Source organism: Eurosta solidaginis, chromosome 3 (genome assembly GCF_040869045.1).
Source record: "Eurosta solidaginis isolate ZX-2024a chromosome 3, ASM4086904v1, whole genome shotgun sequence".
Lineage (NCBI taxonomy): Eukaryota > Metazoa > Arthropoda > Insecta > Diptera > Tephritidae > Eurosta > Eurosta solidaginis.
The window spans coordinates 180539904-180558356 of NC_090321.1; the positions used below are offsets into that span (position 1 = coordinate 180539904).

The 18453-nt window shown below is 40.8% G+C and overlaps 2 protein-coding genes across 3 annotated transcripts in view; one reads left to right on the forward strand and one right to left on the reverse strand.

Annotated features, from left to right (window-relative positions):
• The window catches only part of NaCP60E (Na channel protein 60E), a 641026-nt gene that overhangs the window by 540670 nt on the left and 81903 nt on the right, over positions 1 to 18453 (reverse strand). For both annotated transcript variants that reach the window (XM_067774083.1, XM_067774082.1), the window contains exon 4: positions 12239 to 13438. In XM_067774083.1, coding sequence (XP_067630184.1) covers positions 12239 to 12278 — 40 coding nt within the window. In that variant the 5' untranslated portion in view covers positions 12279 to 13438. The remainder of the gene's footprint in view (positions 1 to 12238; positions 13439 to 18453) is intronic.
• The window catches only part of Tpc2 (Thiamine pyrophosphate carrier protein 2), a 535063-nt gene that overhangs the window by 434298 nt on the left and 82312 nt on the right, over positions 1 to 18453 (forward strand). The gene's annotated exons all lie outside the window — the stretch shown is intronic.

Consider the following 18453-nt stretch of genomic DNA (forward strand, 5'->3'; position numbering starts at 1 on the left):
TTCGCTTTCCGGATCACTGTAACGTATTTCAGGCCGAGCTTGCGGCCATACAAGTCTCTCAGGAGCACATTTCAATTTTCTCAGACAGTCATGGAGCACTGAAAGCCATTTACTCTGACACAGCTAATTCTGAAACTGTAGTAGCAGATCACTTAACGTGATGGCTGAACAGTAGGCCGGGTCGATTTGTGGGGAGGCAAAAAAAATCGCACATTGCTCTGGGAAAATCATATTCTAGGGATCAAAATAAGAAACTTTGCCGAAGGAACCATAGCTCTAAAACGAATTCTGATGTCCCCCCCTTTGGGTCGTAGGGGCAAATTTTGAAAAATCCCACTTTGAAATGCCTATGTTTTTTTCTTTTTGGAATTTATTTTTCTCTTTAGAAATTTATTTAGTCAGAACATATGTAAATGAAAAAATGAACTTAACTTAGTAATAGAAAAGAAATTAAAAAAATTATTAGAAATTAGCGTTTTTACAACCCCCTTTTAAAACCAAGGCATCACTGTGATGCATTTGCATGTCGTAAACATAGTTGTGTGGGTTTTTTATTCAACGACACGAATACGATTTTTACAGAGCAATGAGCGATTTTTAAATCGACCCGCCCTACTGAACATTGTACTCTGCATCTGGTATGGGTTCCGGGACATAAGGGCATACCAGGTAATGAGATGGGGATGAGCTTGCAAGAAAGGATACCTCCCTTCCACTTTGGCCATCCGGGGAGAGGTTGGGCATGCCGCTCTCCACCTGCAAGCTCAAGATAAAGAAGGCTCTAGTGATGGAAGCGGGAGTCAGGTGGAAGCATCATGATAGATGCCACATGGCCGGAATGGAATGAGAAGAGATCGCGAGAGCTTCTCACCCTCCGTAAGAGGGATATTTCCTTAGTTGTAGGTCTTCTTACGGGTCATGTTTGTATTGGACCGCATGCGGAGAGGATTGACGCTCCATTTAATGATTATTGTAGAAGCTGTGGCAACGAAGAAGAGCCTGAAACTGTTAGGCATATACTCCGTGAATGTCCTGCGCTCGGTAGAAAAAGGCAACGTTTTATGGGCAAGATGTTTCTCGTAGATCTGACTGATATAGCTGAGGTCAATACAAGACGCTTAGTTAGCTTCATAAACTCAACGAAGTGGTTTGATTAGGAGAGAAGGAACAAATCCGTGTGGTTTCACAATGGGGCTATAAAGGCCTAAGTGTGCCGCTCCAATGTGGACGGCAGCCACTTGAACCTAACCTAACCTAACCATGGATGCCCAATAGCCACTGTATAGAGATTTTGTGGACAGACCGCTTATATATTGAAAAAAAGTGGACCTTTAACAAGACTATGGTCGCAGGTCGGTAATAGGACACGAAATTTGAATGCGAACTTTGAAAACATTATGTGATCATGTGACATGTTGAGTTCGGAATTATTTCGGGATCTTTTTTGAATAATTTCAAGACTCATTTAGAATAAAGTCGGAACCATTTGTGGATTGTTTACGAAACACTGCCATATTTTTAAGAAATCTCATTGGGATCATTTCAAAAATGTTCGAGATCAGTTAGGGCCTACAGTACTATTTGAGGATATTTTTCAGCACATTTAAAAACTGTTTGGGGATTAATTCGGGACTATCCCACTGTCATTTCTAAACCTCTTTGGAATTGATTACGTGGCCATTTGGTATGAACAATTTTCGGTTCTAAGATATCGACTGTTTTTAAATTTTCATTTTTCAGAACCAACGATGAAAACTAAAACCTCAGGTGGAATCCCATCTTCTGCATCACAAGAGGGTGCTCTAAAAGCGGCCTCGTCACCACTTCACTTAAATCTTCAAGGTCTTTGTCACCATTGCCAGAACGTATTCTATTCACATTTTGCAAGAAGAAAACTAAATCAGAACATCTTTGGAGAACGCCCATTCCAAAATTTTTCCTGGAGTTGTGTAATAACATATTGTGACGAATATTAGTATCACTAAGAGATACTACCATCTCTAAGCCGATACTAAGCAGTATGTACGTAAAACAAATCAATCATCTTTTACACATGTGCATACAAGGCAGCAGAGAGATACTCACCATCAGCCGAAGTAGTACTCACATTTAAACGCGCATATGGCTATGTGAGAGACTATAAACTACAAATATACATGAACATATATGGCTGGTAACAAAGCATGAAATTCGCGAAGTTACTAGACCTTAGGAGAAATGGGTGGAAAAGGCAACAGAGAGTATATAAGCGGATAAATCTGAGTAATCAGTAATCAGTTTGATTTAAGCACGCTGTTGGTTATGAAGTATAAGTGTTATTGGGAAGTACCCTCAAAGTAGTCTAATAAAGATCATTTTGCATTATTGAATATTGGAGTTATTTATTCAACAGTTTAGCGATTCGAACGTTAGCAGAAGGTGGTATAAGCAGAATTTCGCTAAATTCGTTACAATAGGTGTCAGAAGAGGAATTGTTGAATAAATTCCAGAGTTGCAGAGCACTACAAGGAATGACGAAGTTAAGTTACTTAAGGATCCAGCAACTGAAAAATTAGTTGGAGAACTGTGGATTGAATACAACCGGCAATAAGATCGAACTTCAAGCACGGCTACGAGAGTTTATGGAGTCGAAAGGCATCAGGTGTCTTTCAACCTGATGCGGAAGAGACAGCAACAAAAATTTAAGAGAAAATGAGACATGGCAGACAGTTACGAGCACAGACTTGAACATGATATTGGCTGCAATATTTGCACAAACGTCGACAGTAACATCCAAGATGGAAACTCAACTGGAAGAACACAAGACATATATGGCATCCCAACTGGAATCGCAAGAGACACGCATAACTTCCAAGATGGAATCACAAGAATCGCGTATTTCAGAAATATCGACACATATTACATCAAAGATGGAAGCTCAAGAGGAGCGCTTATCATTGCAGGTGGCACAAATGTCTTCGCAGTTAGAAGCACAGGAAGCAAGGGTAACACCAAAGCTGGAAGGGTACAAAAATTGTACAGCTCGAGGGCAAAATTGATGCCGAGAAAGAAGCTTTGAGAGGTCATATACAGGAGTTGCAAGTAAAGAGCCCTACAGTTTCAGCGGGTAATCCAAAGGTAAAAAAATCATCCTTTGACGGTTCTGTTCCTTTCCAAGTCTTTAAGCCACAATTTGAGAAGACGTCAGCAGTGAACAACTGGAATGCGGATGATAAAGTTGCTGCATTATTCGTGGCATTGAAAGGGCCTGCAGCTGAAATCTTACAGACTATTCCAGAGTACGAATGGAACAGTTATGAAGCATTGATGGCTGCTGTCGAGAGACTTTACGGAAGCGAACACAGGAAACAAATCTACCAAATAGAATTGCAAAACCGCTACCACCGCGCTCGCAACGTCGAAACGAAGCGAGCTACGTACGCAAACCCAAAGCTAACATTTGCTGAAACGGTATCCTATGCATTGACTCCGGAAACAGCGTCACTTTTAAGTAGCAATTGGGAATGTCACGGTACTACACAATTTTATAGTGGCAGAGATTGTTGATGAAATCATAATTGGAGTGGACTTCTTAATCGACCAAGGCATCAAGATGGATATGCAAAGTAAGGCGATGCGATATAAGAACATGGATGTGCCACTTAATTTCGGCTACGAGAGAGGCTACAGCAGTAAACGAATGCTGGTGGAAGAGAGTCAGCAAATACCACCAAAATCCGAAGCAGTCATCTGGGCAAAGGTTGGTTGAGATTGTGAGACAAACAAATTGTGGGTTGTCGAAGAAGCAAACAAATCAACACCGAACGTACTTGTAGGAAAAATCCCGGCTATGACAAAACAAGATGGACGTATCCCGGTAAGAGTACTCAATGAGTTCCCGTCAACACTCAAACTGACCAAAGGAGCTATATTGGGAAAATGCCAAGAGGCTGAATTAGTTATTAACTTTGAACAGCTCCAGGAAGACGTTTCAACTAGTAATATTGATCATATGACATCATGGCATGGACGGAGGGACTAGAGGAAGACTACCAGAGTAAGGCAAAACAACTATTCCTAAAGTACGCCAACATATTAGACCAGGATGGTTCCAAACCAGGTCGCACCAAAGTTGTAAAACATCAAGTTGACACTGGAGACGCGAGGCCGATCCGTCAAGCCCCTCGTAGTGTTCCACTGGCGAAGCGGGACGTTGTAAATCAAATCATACAAGAAATGAGCGACAACGGCGTAATCGAACCATCAGTTGGTCCATGGAGCTCACCTGTGATACTCGTGAAGAAGAAGGATGGAAAAATGAGGTTTTGCGTAGAATACCGCAAGTTGAACCACGTCACGAAAAAGATAGCTACCCATTGCCAAAAATTGACGACACTTTGGACTCGCTATCTGGCATAAAATGGTTTTCCACACTGGACTTAAAAGTGGCTACTGGCAAGTGGATGTGAAAGAGGAAGACAAGGAGGAAACAGCCTTCAATGTCAGAGATGGTTTTTGGCAGTCTACAGTAATGCCCTTTGGACTAAGTAATGCACCAGCTACTTTTGAAAGACTCATGGATCAGGTATTGAAAGGACTACATTGGAAAACATGCTTGGTGTACCTGGACGACATCATCGTATTAGACAAGAACTTTGATGAACATCTTAAAAACTTAGAGGAAGTTTTCCAGAGAATAGCTGGCGCTGGTCTGAAACTACGTTCCAAAAAGTGTTCGCTGTTTAAAAAGGAAGTAAATTATTTGGGTCACAAGGTTACGACAGCGGGCATCTGCACTGCGAATGAAAAGATAGAGGCTGTAAAAGATTGGCCAATGCCACAGAACCTACATGAATTGAGGAGTTTCTTTTGGCTGTGCACATATTACCGCCGATGTATACCAAATTTTGCCAACGTAGTCCATAGCCTCCACGAGCTAGCAAGAAAAAATGGATGGAGGAAGGAGCAAGAAGTGGCTTTCCAAACATTGAAAGAGCGTTTGTGCACTGCCCCAATGTTGGCATATCCGATTCCAGGAGCAACATTTATTCTAGATACAGATGGGAGCGAATATGCTATAGGATGCGTTTTGTCACAACTGGTTGAGGGACAGGAGAAGGTAGTCGCCTATTACAGCCATTCAATTGGAAAACCAGAGAGGAACCATTGCGTTACACGGAGAGAGCTGTTGGCATTGGTATAGTGCATTAAACATTTTCACAAGTACCTCTACGGGCAGCGATTCCGCGTCAGGACAGATCACGCAGCGTTGAAATGGCTCCTGCAGTTCCGTAATCCGGAAGGTCAATTGGCACGGTGGATCGAGCGACTCCAAAGCTATCACTTTTCCATTGAACATCAAAAAGGTAGTACCCATGGAAATGCTGATGCAATGTCACGAAGACCATGTTTTTTGGAATGAAAACACTGTTCAAAAGCCGAGGCTAAAGAAGACATTATAGATGTCCGGCTAATGTCTATAACGTGTTCGGATGAATGGGACATGGAACAGCTAAGGAAATGTCAGCTAGAAGATACAGACCTGTCACATGTTGTGCAAGGGCTCGAACGAAACGAAAAACCAAATAGGGAGGAGATGAGAGAGAGTCCTATTGCGAAGTTATATTGGGCACAGTGGAACAGTTTAGAGTTGATATCCGGTTGCTTGCATCGAGTATGGGAGAGTGAAGATGGTCAATGTAAGAGGAAACTGATAATTGTTCCCAGGAAAAGGATTCCTGACGTTCTCAGTGAGCTACATAACGGTCCAAGTGGGGGTCATCTTGGAATCACGAAGACGCTCGAGAAGATTAAGCAGAGATTCTATTGGGTCGGTTGCCGTTAGTCGGTCACTGAGTGGATTGCCAACTGCGAGGTTTGCAGCAGAATGAAAGGACCCAAAACCCGAATTCATTGCCAGGTGAAGTAGTATATTTCACATGCGCCATTTGAAAGGATCCCCTTGGATGTAGCAGGTCTATTTCCTACTGGAAACCGCGGAAACAAATACATACTGGTGGTTATAGATTATTTCAATAAATGGCCAGAGTTATACCCAATCCCAAATCAAGAAGCGGAAACAGTAGCAGAAGTGGCTACAAACGATTGGGTTGCAAGATACGGTGTACCAATGGAGTTACTTTCCGACCAAGGCAGGAATTTCGAATCAGCGGTGTTTCTAGAAATGTGTAAGAAATTGGACATTCGAAAAACACGGACAACTGCATTGCATCCTCAGTCCGATGGTATGGTGGAACGTTTCAATAAAACCTTGGAGGAACACTTAAGGAAAGTAGTCGACAAGTACCATAAAGAGTTGGGTACACACATGTCAATATTCTTGATGGCTTGCCGATCGGCAGTGCATGAGACAACGGGCCAAACTCCCGCAAAGGTAATTTTTGGCAATGACCTTCGACTTCCAGCTGATTTGAAGTTTGGAAATTAAGGAGGGAGAATGGGGTATATAAGCCTTAGGGAGCTAGGACAGCGGAAAGGTAATGATCTCCGCAAGGGAGATGAAAGGGTGAGTCCGCAAAAATAAAAAGATTAGAGAAGGGTACGAAGTACAGATAACACATTTTAACAATATTTTCCAGCACTTTTGTGACATAGACGGCTTCAACTGACTGTCAGCTTGGCATGTGGTCATAAGGCTGGGGTGGAGTATATTTCTAGCTTCGCTGACAATTTGAAACCATTCTATAACGGAATTTGTTGGAACAATATCCTATCTCATGTTTTTTTTTCAAAAGGGACTTTAAATTTGATTGAGCTGCGTAAGGGTCTTATCATATCAAGCCCATAAGCAAAACAAGGTGATATTGCACAGAGGCGTGGATATCTACTCAAATCGTCTCCTTAAATTTAAGTAATTGACTACAGCACCATTGTTTAACCCAAATGAAGTCCTTGTTTGTACTTAAGTTAATTTGTTTCAGTTCAATCTGATGCGCAAATAATTCGAATGGACAGAGCGTTTGTGATTTTTGTTTGGCATTAAGCCAGCCCTTTCGGTCATTTGAGTTGAGTTTTTTTATAGCATGGACGTATGCACAAAAAAGTTTAGTTATAGTTCATTGCGGTTTTATTTAGTGCTCTGACCATAAAGAATGTCCTGCCCATTGGAGTAACATATACATAAATATTTTGGGGCTAACCATATAGTTTAACGATTCCAAGAGCTTTGAAAGAACATATTGCATAAACTTGATGCACTTAAATTAATGTTGCATTTACATGGATTGTTTTAATAGAGTGTCGTTTCTTTATGGTTTTATTATTGGTACACCACAAAAGTCAAAATCCATGAAAATGAAAACGTTCCGCATCTTGACTGAAACCCAATTTAAGGCTTTGTCGGAGATCTAAATAACAAAGTTCTTCTAAAACAAAATACACCGTGTAAAGCGCATGATGAGGCTTAAGGCTGCTGTTTTTTCGTTGTCGCAATGTTGGAAAAAAATTGTTTGTAAAAAAAATGTCAAATTGAAATTTCCTCAGATTTGTTTATACTTTGGTTCGTTTACCCAAGGATAGCTTATCCTATTATTACCACTCTTAGAAAAAAATAGGAGGGGAAAAATGTTCAAACCCCGTGAAGCTAGCACCCCAAAATACGTGTTTTTTAATAAAAACTATGTGGCTCATGTGCCCAAAGATAGCGCAGGACAGCCCAATATTTTTTCATTAGTCTGGCCGCCGTAATATATGGAATATGCTCTAGGGGTCTTCTTAGACATTGCCGGGGCTATCAACAATGTTTCTAAATGGCCGATTATGGATGGTCTTAATTACATTAAAGTACATCCAGCCTTAACCAGATGGGTCGGCTGCATGTAAAATTGCAGGTAGATTACATCACAATGGGGATTGTACGATGCCACGAAATCAGTGGACAGGGGCACACCACATGGAGGGGTGCCATCACTCGCCTCTCCTGTGGAAGCTGGTCATCAACCAACTGCTCAGGCGATTCGATGAGGGGCACGTAAAACTTACGGCTTACGCAGATGACTTTGCAATTGACATAAGAGGAAAGTGCCTTCCACCGATTAGTTCTTTGATGGATCGGGCGCTTCGGGATATTCATACATGGGCATCTAATGTCGGGCTGAAAGCCAACGCGGAGACGGATATGGTCTTATTTATAAAGAGGTATAAGGTCCCAAATTGGACCAGGTCTAATTTAGGAGGGGTGGCCCTACAGGAGAGACCTTGACCAAATATCTAGGAATTATCATAGAAAGTAAGCTGTCATGGAAGCTCAACGTGGATGAGAGGGTGAAGAAAGCCTCAGCGGCGTTTTATGCATGTAAAAAAATGTTGGGGTGTACGTGGGGCTTATCACCTTCTTTTTTTCATTGAGTTTTTACAGCGATTGTAAACCCTATTCTATACTGTGTAGTTCTTGTTTGATGGAAAGCCACACAAAAAACAACCTACCTCAAAAACTTAGAGGGGTATGCAGACTCTCAATGCTTAGCATTACGGGAGTCCTGAAAAGAACCCCGACGGCTGCACTGTGTACCATTCTGCACATTCCTCTTGTACACCTGGTAGCAAAGAACATAGCGGTAACAAATGCAACCAGGCTCGGTGCCTCGGGACATCTTGAGCGCCGACCATACGGCCACAGTAGTATAGCATCATTAATCACAAGACGAACAGACTACCTGATTCCCTATCTGCGCTTCGAGTGAGACCTTAAGGCCACAATGCAGGTGGATCGTTGGCGCAAGGGTGCTCAATATACGGGCGATAAATGTGTACACTAGGGTGGTCCTTATAATCAAATGTAGTATTTTTTCCAGTCTCACCCCCTAGATCCGTTGCACCACGGTCAACTATATCGCACAAAAATTTGTATCCCGATTGGAGATGGTTTAGGCGTGTCGCAGGGGGTCGAAGTTGAAATTCCTCTATGGAGACTCAAAAAATAAAAGTGATTTTTCTTTTTATCTAATACCCGAAGTAGATATCACTATGGTTGGAGATATCACATACAAAATTTGGTTATGCTTGGAAAAGCCTAACGCGTTTCGCAGGGGGGTAAAAGTTCAGACTACCCTACGGAGACTCGAAAAATAAAAGTGATTCTTCTTTTTATCTAATACCCGAAATAGATATCACTATGGTCGGAGATATCACATACAACATTTGGTTATGATTGGAAAAGCCTAAGGCGTTTCGCAGGGGGGTAAAGTTCAGACTATCCTATGGAGACTCGAAAAATAAAAGTGATTTTCCTTTTTATCTAATACCCGAAGTAGATATCAGTATGGTCAGATATATCACATACAAAATTTGGTTATGCTTGGAAAAGCCTAGCGCGTTTCGCAGGGGGGTAAAAGTTCAGACTACCCTATGGAGACTCGAAAAATAAAAGTGATCCTTCTTTTTATCTAATACCCGAAATAGATATCACTATGGTCGGAGATATTACATACAACATTTGGTTATGATTGGAAAAGCCTAAGGCGTTTCGCAGTGGGGTAAAAGTTCAGACTACCCTATGGAGACTCGAAAAATAAAAGTGATTTTCCTTTTTATCTAATACCCGAAGTAGATATCAGTATGGTCAGAGATATCACATACAAAATTTGGTTATGCTTGGAAAAGCCTAGCGCGTTTCGCAGGGGGGTAAAAGTTCAGACTACCCTATGGAGACTCGAAAAATAAAAGTGATCCTTCTTTTTATCTAATACCCGAAGTAGATATCACTATGGTCGGAGATATTACATACAAAATTTGGTTACGATTGGAAAAGCCTAAGGCGTGTCGCGGGGGGGGGGGGGGGGGGGGGGTAAAAGATCAGACTACCGTATGGAGACTCGAAAAATAAAAGTGATTTTTCTGTTTATCTAATACCCGAAATAGATATCACTATGATCGGAGATATCACATACAAAATTTGGTTTTGATTGGAAAAGCCTAAGGCGGTCGTCGCGGGGGGGGGGGGGGTAAAATTTCAGACTACTCTACAATTTAGTCTTGAAAATGGGCCTAAACGTCCTTTCTTCCTCTGATTGATAAGAAACTCCTTATCAGTTTGGTTGTTGATCATGTTCAATGCTTTTTCGTGAGCTATATCAAATAAATTTTCCAATTCTTCGCAAAATCTCGACTTTTTCGATTTTTGGTGTGCAGAGTTGGGTTTACTGCTTTTAAAAAGCGACCGCCATCTCATATATAACGCTTCTAACTTCGCAACATTATGATGGTTAGGCTTGAGAGGGATGTGTGCTTTTTGCCAAACACTGCCGTTTCTTTTATCACAAGATATGCACCCCCGCGAACACTTAATTTTATTTTTCTAATATTGTAGAGAAAAATCCGTAACACTTGCCCATTAAAAGGCAACTTGGCACCCGTAATTTGGTTTTCGATGAGGCCCTCTAAATAAATCTTAATTTTTTGTCGCGATACCATATTGAAACGAAATATCAACTTCAGTTCTTGATCACTTGAAAACGTAATTTATTTTATGCAATTAATTTGCTTATAATATTGACAAAAAACCCATTAGTTACTATATATAGCCCATTCCTCTTTTTTCTCTTTCTCTTTTATTTTGCGAGTCTCCATAGGGTAGTCTGAACTTTTGCCCCCCTGCGACACGCCTTAGGCTTTTCCAATCATAACCAAATTTTGTATGTGATATCTCCGACCATAGTGATATCTATTTCGGGTATTAGATAAAAAGAAGAATCACTTTTATTTTTCGAGTCTCCGTAGGGTAGTCTGAACTTTTACCCCCCTGCGAAACGCGTTAGGCTTTTCCAAGCATAACCAAATTTTGTATGTGATATCTCCAACCATAGTGACACAGATGGTTCCAAAGTGGTGGAAGGAGTAGGGTCTGCGGTATAGTGTGCCTATCCGGATATAAACAGATCCCACATGCTGCCAGATTACTGCAGCGTTTTCCAAGCGGAAATATTAGCCGTAAGTAAAGCAGTAAAAACACTGGAAGAGAATAGCTTAATCTGCAACCCTGTTAACTTTTATATTGATAGTCAAGCAGCAATAAAGGCAACAATTTCTCATAACACGGCATCTAAATGCGTATTAAAGTGTAAGCAATCTCTGGAGAGAATCGGGACAGGGAGAAGCATACGTCTATACTGGGTCCCAGGGCATATGGGAATAAATGGGAATAAAAAAGCAGATGAACTGGCTAAAAAGGGTGCATCCCTTGAAGCTTGCTCCGAAGACGTCTTAATTAGACTGGGCGAGGTTAAGCGAGAGGAGAGGTGCACACTATCGAACAAGCGGGAAAGGCGTGGGTTCAAGCGTGGGGCTACAAAGTGTTAAAAATTATGTGTAGGTCTTACAACCTTAGACTAACAAAGTTGCTTCTATCATTGAAAAGAGAGGACTGTAGACTCATGATGAGTATTCTGACTGGACACTGCCTTCTGGCGTAACATTCCTTTAAATTAGGCTTGGTTAATGATAGAAGATATAGGAAGTGCGGGTTGGAGGAGGAAACGATCGAGCACGTTCTGTGCTCGTGCCTTGCGCTTGCCAGGCTAATACTCCAGCTATTAGGAGTGATACAGCTGTCAGATCTAGAAGCAGCAAGTGGGTTAAGTCCTAGGAAGCTTCAAGTATTTACCAAGAGGACCGAGTTATTTTATAACATAAGTCCTGGGTTTCGATAGAGTTTTTCAGTTTGGTCGTTAAAATAAACTTCTGGTAACACTCAGTCAGTCTATGTGAGGTCCTCATGGGCCGGTCAGTTCAACCTAACCTATGAGCTACTAGAAAACATATGCCACACATTTTCTATGTGAAACAAGACAAATTTTCCAACAGTTTACAAACGAATGAGACTTGTAGAAAAACGATGCTCCATCAACAAAATTAAAGAAATTCTATAAATTGAGCAAAAAACAAGAAGAAGAAAATGCCTTGAGCACGAAAAACTAAAATAGATAGCTTTTATACATTTAACACCTTTCGCTGTTTTCACTTTTACCTAGAATAACATTTTCTCCTTTATTTGTAATATGTCTGCTTTTTATATTTTTCATTGCTGTGCAAATGCTGACCTCACCCAATAGCAAAATCTAATCCCTCCTGACCCAACATTACACTCTGCTCCTTGTGTTTATTTTCTTTACCATTTTCACATGACAATTTTCACACTTTTTGTTGTCACGTTTTATGTACTAACTTTAAGCCGCTGAATTTAGACTGTTTGTAATGGGTTTTCTTAGCTGGTTAGTTTTTATACTTGCCCAGTTTGACTTACCTTTATCATCATCATTGGGCGTTGTTTGGTCATCACTCATCTTGATAGATTTTGTTCGTTTATTTTGTGCTGTTGTTTTGTTGTGTGTTTTTGGTTCGTTTTGGTTAGCCGATGCTTTGCCGTTTAGTTTTGTTTATCTTTTTTTTACTTTTTTAAAGAAACCTGTCGAATTTTTTATGAGTTAAACGCGTCTATATCTTCGTTGTTTATGTATATTGTTATCTCTTTTAAATCTGTTTTATTAGTCTTACAAGTTTTTATGTTGTTGTTTTGCTTTTCCAGCAAAAAACTAAATTGCTGTTAAACATTGCTGGTTAACAACGCTTCACACACACATACATACATCTTATATTATGTTGCGTATTTGCTTAAACGACGATTAGTTGGGTTTTTTTTTTGTTCACCGGGAAAATGTTTTGAATGAATATGCATAAAAGTACTTTTTGTGTTTTTTTTCTTTATTTTTTAAATGGGAAATTTTTTTATTGTTGAAATTTTTTCTCGCTCCTAGTTAGCATTGTTATTCGTTGCATTTGTATGGCATAATTACTTTAGTACCAAAATTTATAAATTTTTGTATCTCTTTATCAAAGTTTTGATATTAAGTTTTTTATATTATGCATTTAAAGTATACATTTCTCAATTATTTATGTATATATTTATTGGCTACATACTTTTTCTAATTTACTTTGGCTAAGCCGCTGCCTTATATTTTCTTCGTATTTTCTTTAACTTTCATTCGCTTCAAATGCCATTTTATTTACTTTTGTTGTTGTTGCTTTAGCCAACACCATTAGAGCGAACGGCATCAACGCCTGCCATGCATTTTTAATAAAATCTCGCGCCAACGATTTCGTTAGCATAGCAGCCATTAGCTGGCTTAATGTATAGCCAACATTGACAGGCCGTGTCATTGCTTGGAGTTTGTTGTTGTTGCTTGGCGTCATTTCATTCAAATTCCGATGTCATCGTCATCGTCTTATACGACTTTGTTATTATTGCTTTTAGTTTTTAAGCGTTTTTTGTTTTTTTGTTTAAAAGCACGCAACACTCACCGTTAAAGCCATTTGCAATTGAATTGTCAATGTCCAGTGTGAAAGCACCGCATTGGCGTGGCGTGAATTGTTGCTCATACGCAGTGTCGTACCTCATTCGTTTTAAGGAATTTTTCAGCTGGTAGTGCCGGCCTATTTAATGGCGCTGCAAAAAAGGAGAAAGAATGCGGTTAGACAGTTAAACATACATTGATATTTTTTATACCCAGCTGTACTTGTACACAGGGTATTATAACTTTGATAGGATAACGGTTGGTTGTACAGGTATAAAGGATTCAATGAACTGCAAAAATCGAACACAACAACCTTCGATTATATTCGGCAACATGATCGTGTTCAATGGTCCAACTTGCTTAAACGAACATAATCGACATTGACTTAAAATCAACCAACTTATTGCATGCGTGAATATAATCAATTCAGGCGTTTGCAAAACCTGCGTACGCAAAACCTGTTCGGTCATTCGATCGCAATCATGCTAACAGAGTCTGGTAAAGACAGATGCTGAGTATATTCAATTACGAGTTTATTCAATTATGAGTTTATTCAATATGAGTTTATTCGCATGATTGAATGTGAATGCAAGTTTTAGTGTTTGATTAAATCGAGAAAATTGTGATTTTTGCTGTTCACTGAAAGAAATCGAGATAGATATAGACTTCCATATATCAAAATCTCCAGTATTGAAAACAAATTTGATTGGGCCGTGTCCGTCCGTCCGTCCGTCCGTCCGTCTGTCCGTTAACACGGTAACTTTAGTAAATATAGAATAGATTGGTATTGAAAATGAGCGAAATCGGATGATAACCACGCCCACTTTATATATATATATTGTAACGAATAAATAACTCCAGTATTCAATAATGCAAAATGGTCTTTATTAGACTACTTTGAAATTACTTCACAACAACACTTATAGTTCGCAACCAATAGCGTGCTTAAATCAAACTGATTACTTATTACTCAGCTTTCGCTGCTTTTATACTCTCTGTTGTCTCGTCCACCCATTTCTCCTAAGGTCTAGTAACTTCTCAAAATTCATGCTTGGTTACCATCCATATATATACATGTATATTTGTAGTTTATAGTCTCTCGCATGATTAATGTGTTTATGTAGCTTGCTTTAATGTTTTTGTTGTTGTGCATTTACTTGGTACATCTTAGAGATGGTAATATTCGTCACACTGTCCTCCACCTAAGTCGGATCGTCGCGATCAGACAAATTTTCCGATCTACTCGCTGCCAGCCTTTCCAAATGGGCCACTTTCATTTTGTTTCGTGGTTTGCCAATGGTTTGTATGCGGTAAACTACATCATTGATTCGTTTTATAACTTTATATGGGCCTTCCCAATTACACTGCAATTTCGGTGACAAACCTTTTTTTCGTTGTGGGTTGTATAGCAGCACCAAATCTCCTTCCTGAAAACCTTTCGAATTAAATGCTTTGTGATATCTGGTTTTCATCTTGTCACTCATAATCTTGGTTCGTTGCCTTACAAGATCATGTCTTTCCCTCAGCTCTTCCTCCAAGACACCAGTGGATTCCTTGGCATTTCTCTCCGCATCGGCATTCGTCCCGAACTCCAAATCAGCTGGAAATCGAAGGTCATTGCTAAAAGATTACTTTTGCGGGAGTTTGGCCCATTGTCTCATGCACTGCCGATCGGTAAGCCATCAAGAATAATGGTATGCGTCTATCCCACTCTTTATGGAACTTGTCTACTACTTTCCTTAAGTGCTCCTCCAATGTTCTATTGAATCGTTCCACCATACCATCGGACTGAGGATGCAATGCAGTTGTCCGTGTTTTTCGAGTGCCCAATATTTTAGACATTTCGTGGAATACAGCTGATTAAAAATATCTCCCTTGGTCAGAATGCAACTCCATTGGTACACCATACCTAGCAACCCAATTGTTTATGAACACTTCTGCTACTGTTTCCGATTCTTGTTTTGGGATTGGGTATACCTCTGTCCATTTGCTGAAATAATCCATAACCACCAGTACATATTTGTTTCCGCAGTTACTAGTTGGAAATGGACCTGCGACATCCATACCGATCCTTTCAAATGGCGCACCTGAGTAATATTGCTTCAACTGGCCATGACTTCGGTTTTTGGGCCCTTTCGCTCTGCTGCAAACCTCGCAGTTCCTAATCCACTCAGTGATCGACTGACGACAACCAACCCAATAGAATATCTGCTTAATGTTCTCGAGCGTCTCCGTGATACCACTGGGACCATTATGTAGCTCGGAGAACGTCAGGAATCCTTTTCCTCGAAACAACTATCAGGTTCCTCTTACATTGACCACCTTCACTCTACCATTCTCGATGCAAGCAACCAGATATCAACTCTAAACTGTTCCACTGTGCCCAATATGAGTTCGCAATGGGACTCTCTACTGACATCTCCTCTCTATTTGGTTTTCGTTTCGTTCTAGCCCTTACATAACATGTGACAGATCTGTATCTTCTAGCTGACACTTCCTTAGTTGCTCCTTGTCCCATTCATCCATACAAGTTATAGTCATTAGCCGGACATCTATAATGTCTTCCTTAGCCTCGGACTTTGAATAGTGCTTGCATTCCAAACTACACGGTCTTCGTGATATTTCATCTGCATTTCCATGGGTACTACCTTTTCGATGCTCAATGGAAAAGTCATAGCTTTGTAGTCGCTCGATCCACCGTGCCAATTATCCCTCTGGATTACGGAACTGCAAGAGCTATTATACCGCTGCGTGATCTGTCCTGACGCGGAATCGCTGCCCGTAGAGGTGCTTCTGAAAATGTTAAATGCAATCTACCAATGCTAACAGCTCTCTCCGTGTAACGCAATAGTTCCTCTCTGGTTTTCCAATTGATCGGCTGTAATAGGCAACTCCCTCTCCTGTCCATCGACCAGTTGTGATAAAACGCCTCCTATAGCATATCCGCTCGCATCTGTAACTAGAATAAACATTGCTATTGGAATCGAATATGCCAATATTGGGGCAGTGCACAAACGCTCTTTCAATATTTGGAAAGCCACTTCTTGTTCCTTCTTCAATTCAAAAGCTTTATTTTTTCTTGTTAGCTCATGGAGACTATGGGCTACGCTGGCAAAATTTGGCACAAATCTGCGATAATATGTGCACAGCCCAAGCAAACTTCTTAACTCATGAAGATTCTGTGGTCTTGGCCAATCCTTCACAGCTTCTATCTTTTCATTCGCAGTGCAGATGTCCTCTGTCGTCACCTTGTGACCCAAATAATTTACTTCCTTTTTAAACAGCGAACACTTTTTGGGACTTAGTTTCAGACCGGCGCCAGCTGTTCTCTGGAAAACTTCCTCCAAGTTCTTAAGATGTTCATCTAAGTTTTTGCCTATTCCGACGATGTCTTCCAGGTACACCAAGCATGTTTTCCAATGTAGTCCTTTCAGTACCTGGTCCACGAGTCTCTCAAAAGTAGCTGGTAGCATTACAAAGTTCAAACGGTATTACTGTAAATTGCCAAAGACCATCACCGACACTGAAGGCTGTTTTCTCTTTGTCTTCCTCCTTCACTTCCACTTGCTAATAGCTGCTTTTCAAGTCCAGTGTGGAAAACGATTTCGTACCAGATAGCGAGTCCAGTGTGTCGTCAATTCTTGGCAATGGGTAGCTATCCTTTTTCGTAATGTCATTCAACTTCCGGTAGTCAACGCAAAATCTTATTTTTCCATCCTTCTTCTTCGAAAGTACCACCGGTGAGCGAGCTCTATGTACTAGCTAACGGTTCCATGGCGCCGCTGTCGCTCATTTCTTGTACGATTTGACTCACAACTTCCCGCTTCGCCAGTGGAATACTACGAGAAGCTTGACGGATCGGCCTCGCATCTCCAGTGTCAATGTGATGTTTCACACCGTTGATGCGGCCTGGTTTGGAGCCATCTTGGTCAAATATGTTCGCGACTCACTCTGATAATCTTCCTCAAGCCCTCCGTCCATACCGTGATGTCATTTGAATGATCAGTATTACAAGTTGAAACGTGTTCCTGGAGCTGTTCACAGTTAATAACTACTTCAGCCTCTTGGCATCTTCCCAAAATAGCTCCTTTGGTCAGTTTGAGTGGTGACTTGAACTCATTGAGTACTCTTACCGAAATACGTCCATATTGTTTTGTCATAGCCAGAGTTTTTCCCATAAGTACATTCGGTGTTGAGTTATTTGCTGCTTCAACAACCCACAATTTGTTTGTCCCGCAATCCCGATCAATCTTTGCCCAGATGACTGCTTCGGATTTTGGTGGTATTTGCTGACTCTCTTCCACCAGCACTCATTTACTGCTGTAGCCTCTCTCGTAGCCGAAATTAAGTGGCACGTCCATGTTATTATATCGCATCGTCTTGCTTTGCATATCGATCTCGATGCCTTGGTCGATTAAGAAGTCCACTCCAATTATGATTTTATCAACAATCTCTGCCACTATAAAATTGTGTGGTACCGAGACATTCCCAATTGCTACTTCACATGCTATTTCTCTAATTACCTGGGTGTCCTCTCCCGTAGCTGTACGTAATCTTGCTCCAATCAATGGTCTTACCTTCTTGTTGACTAAATCCGATCAAATGATGGAATGAGATGCACCCGTATCTACAGTCAGTAAACGTTCCTTTCCATCCACATGTCCTTCGACAGTAAGATTGCCCGACCTTCTTCCAATTTGCGAGATAGAGATTATGAGGCATTCAATTGCGGTTGCCAGCTGTCGCCCTTACGGCTGACTCGCTTTATTTTAACGATTGAGTAGATTTGGAGATTTGCTTATCCCCTTCAGCTCTGCGTTTACGGCCACCCACATTGCTGGAACTGTTAGGGTTGGTACTGCAATAACGTGCAATGTGCCCTGGCCTTCCACATTTAAAGCATTTGACGGCACCATCGTTTTTCTGCTACGTTCTTTTTATTGCTTCCAAAATTGTGTCTACCCAGTCTGGCATTTCCACTTCAACGCTATGAGCTTTTTATGCGGGCTTATTCAAAAGTGGCGCTGTTTCCTGAGTCAGTGCATGGGATACCGTTTCAGCAAATGTCAGCTTTGGGTTTGCGTATGTCGCTCGCTTCGTTTCCACGTCTCGAATGCCATTTATAAAACTCTGGATTTTTACCCTCTCGGTGTATTCCACGTGTGCG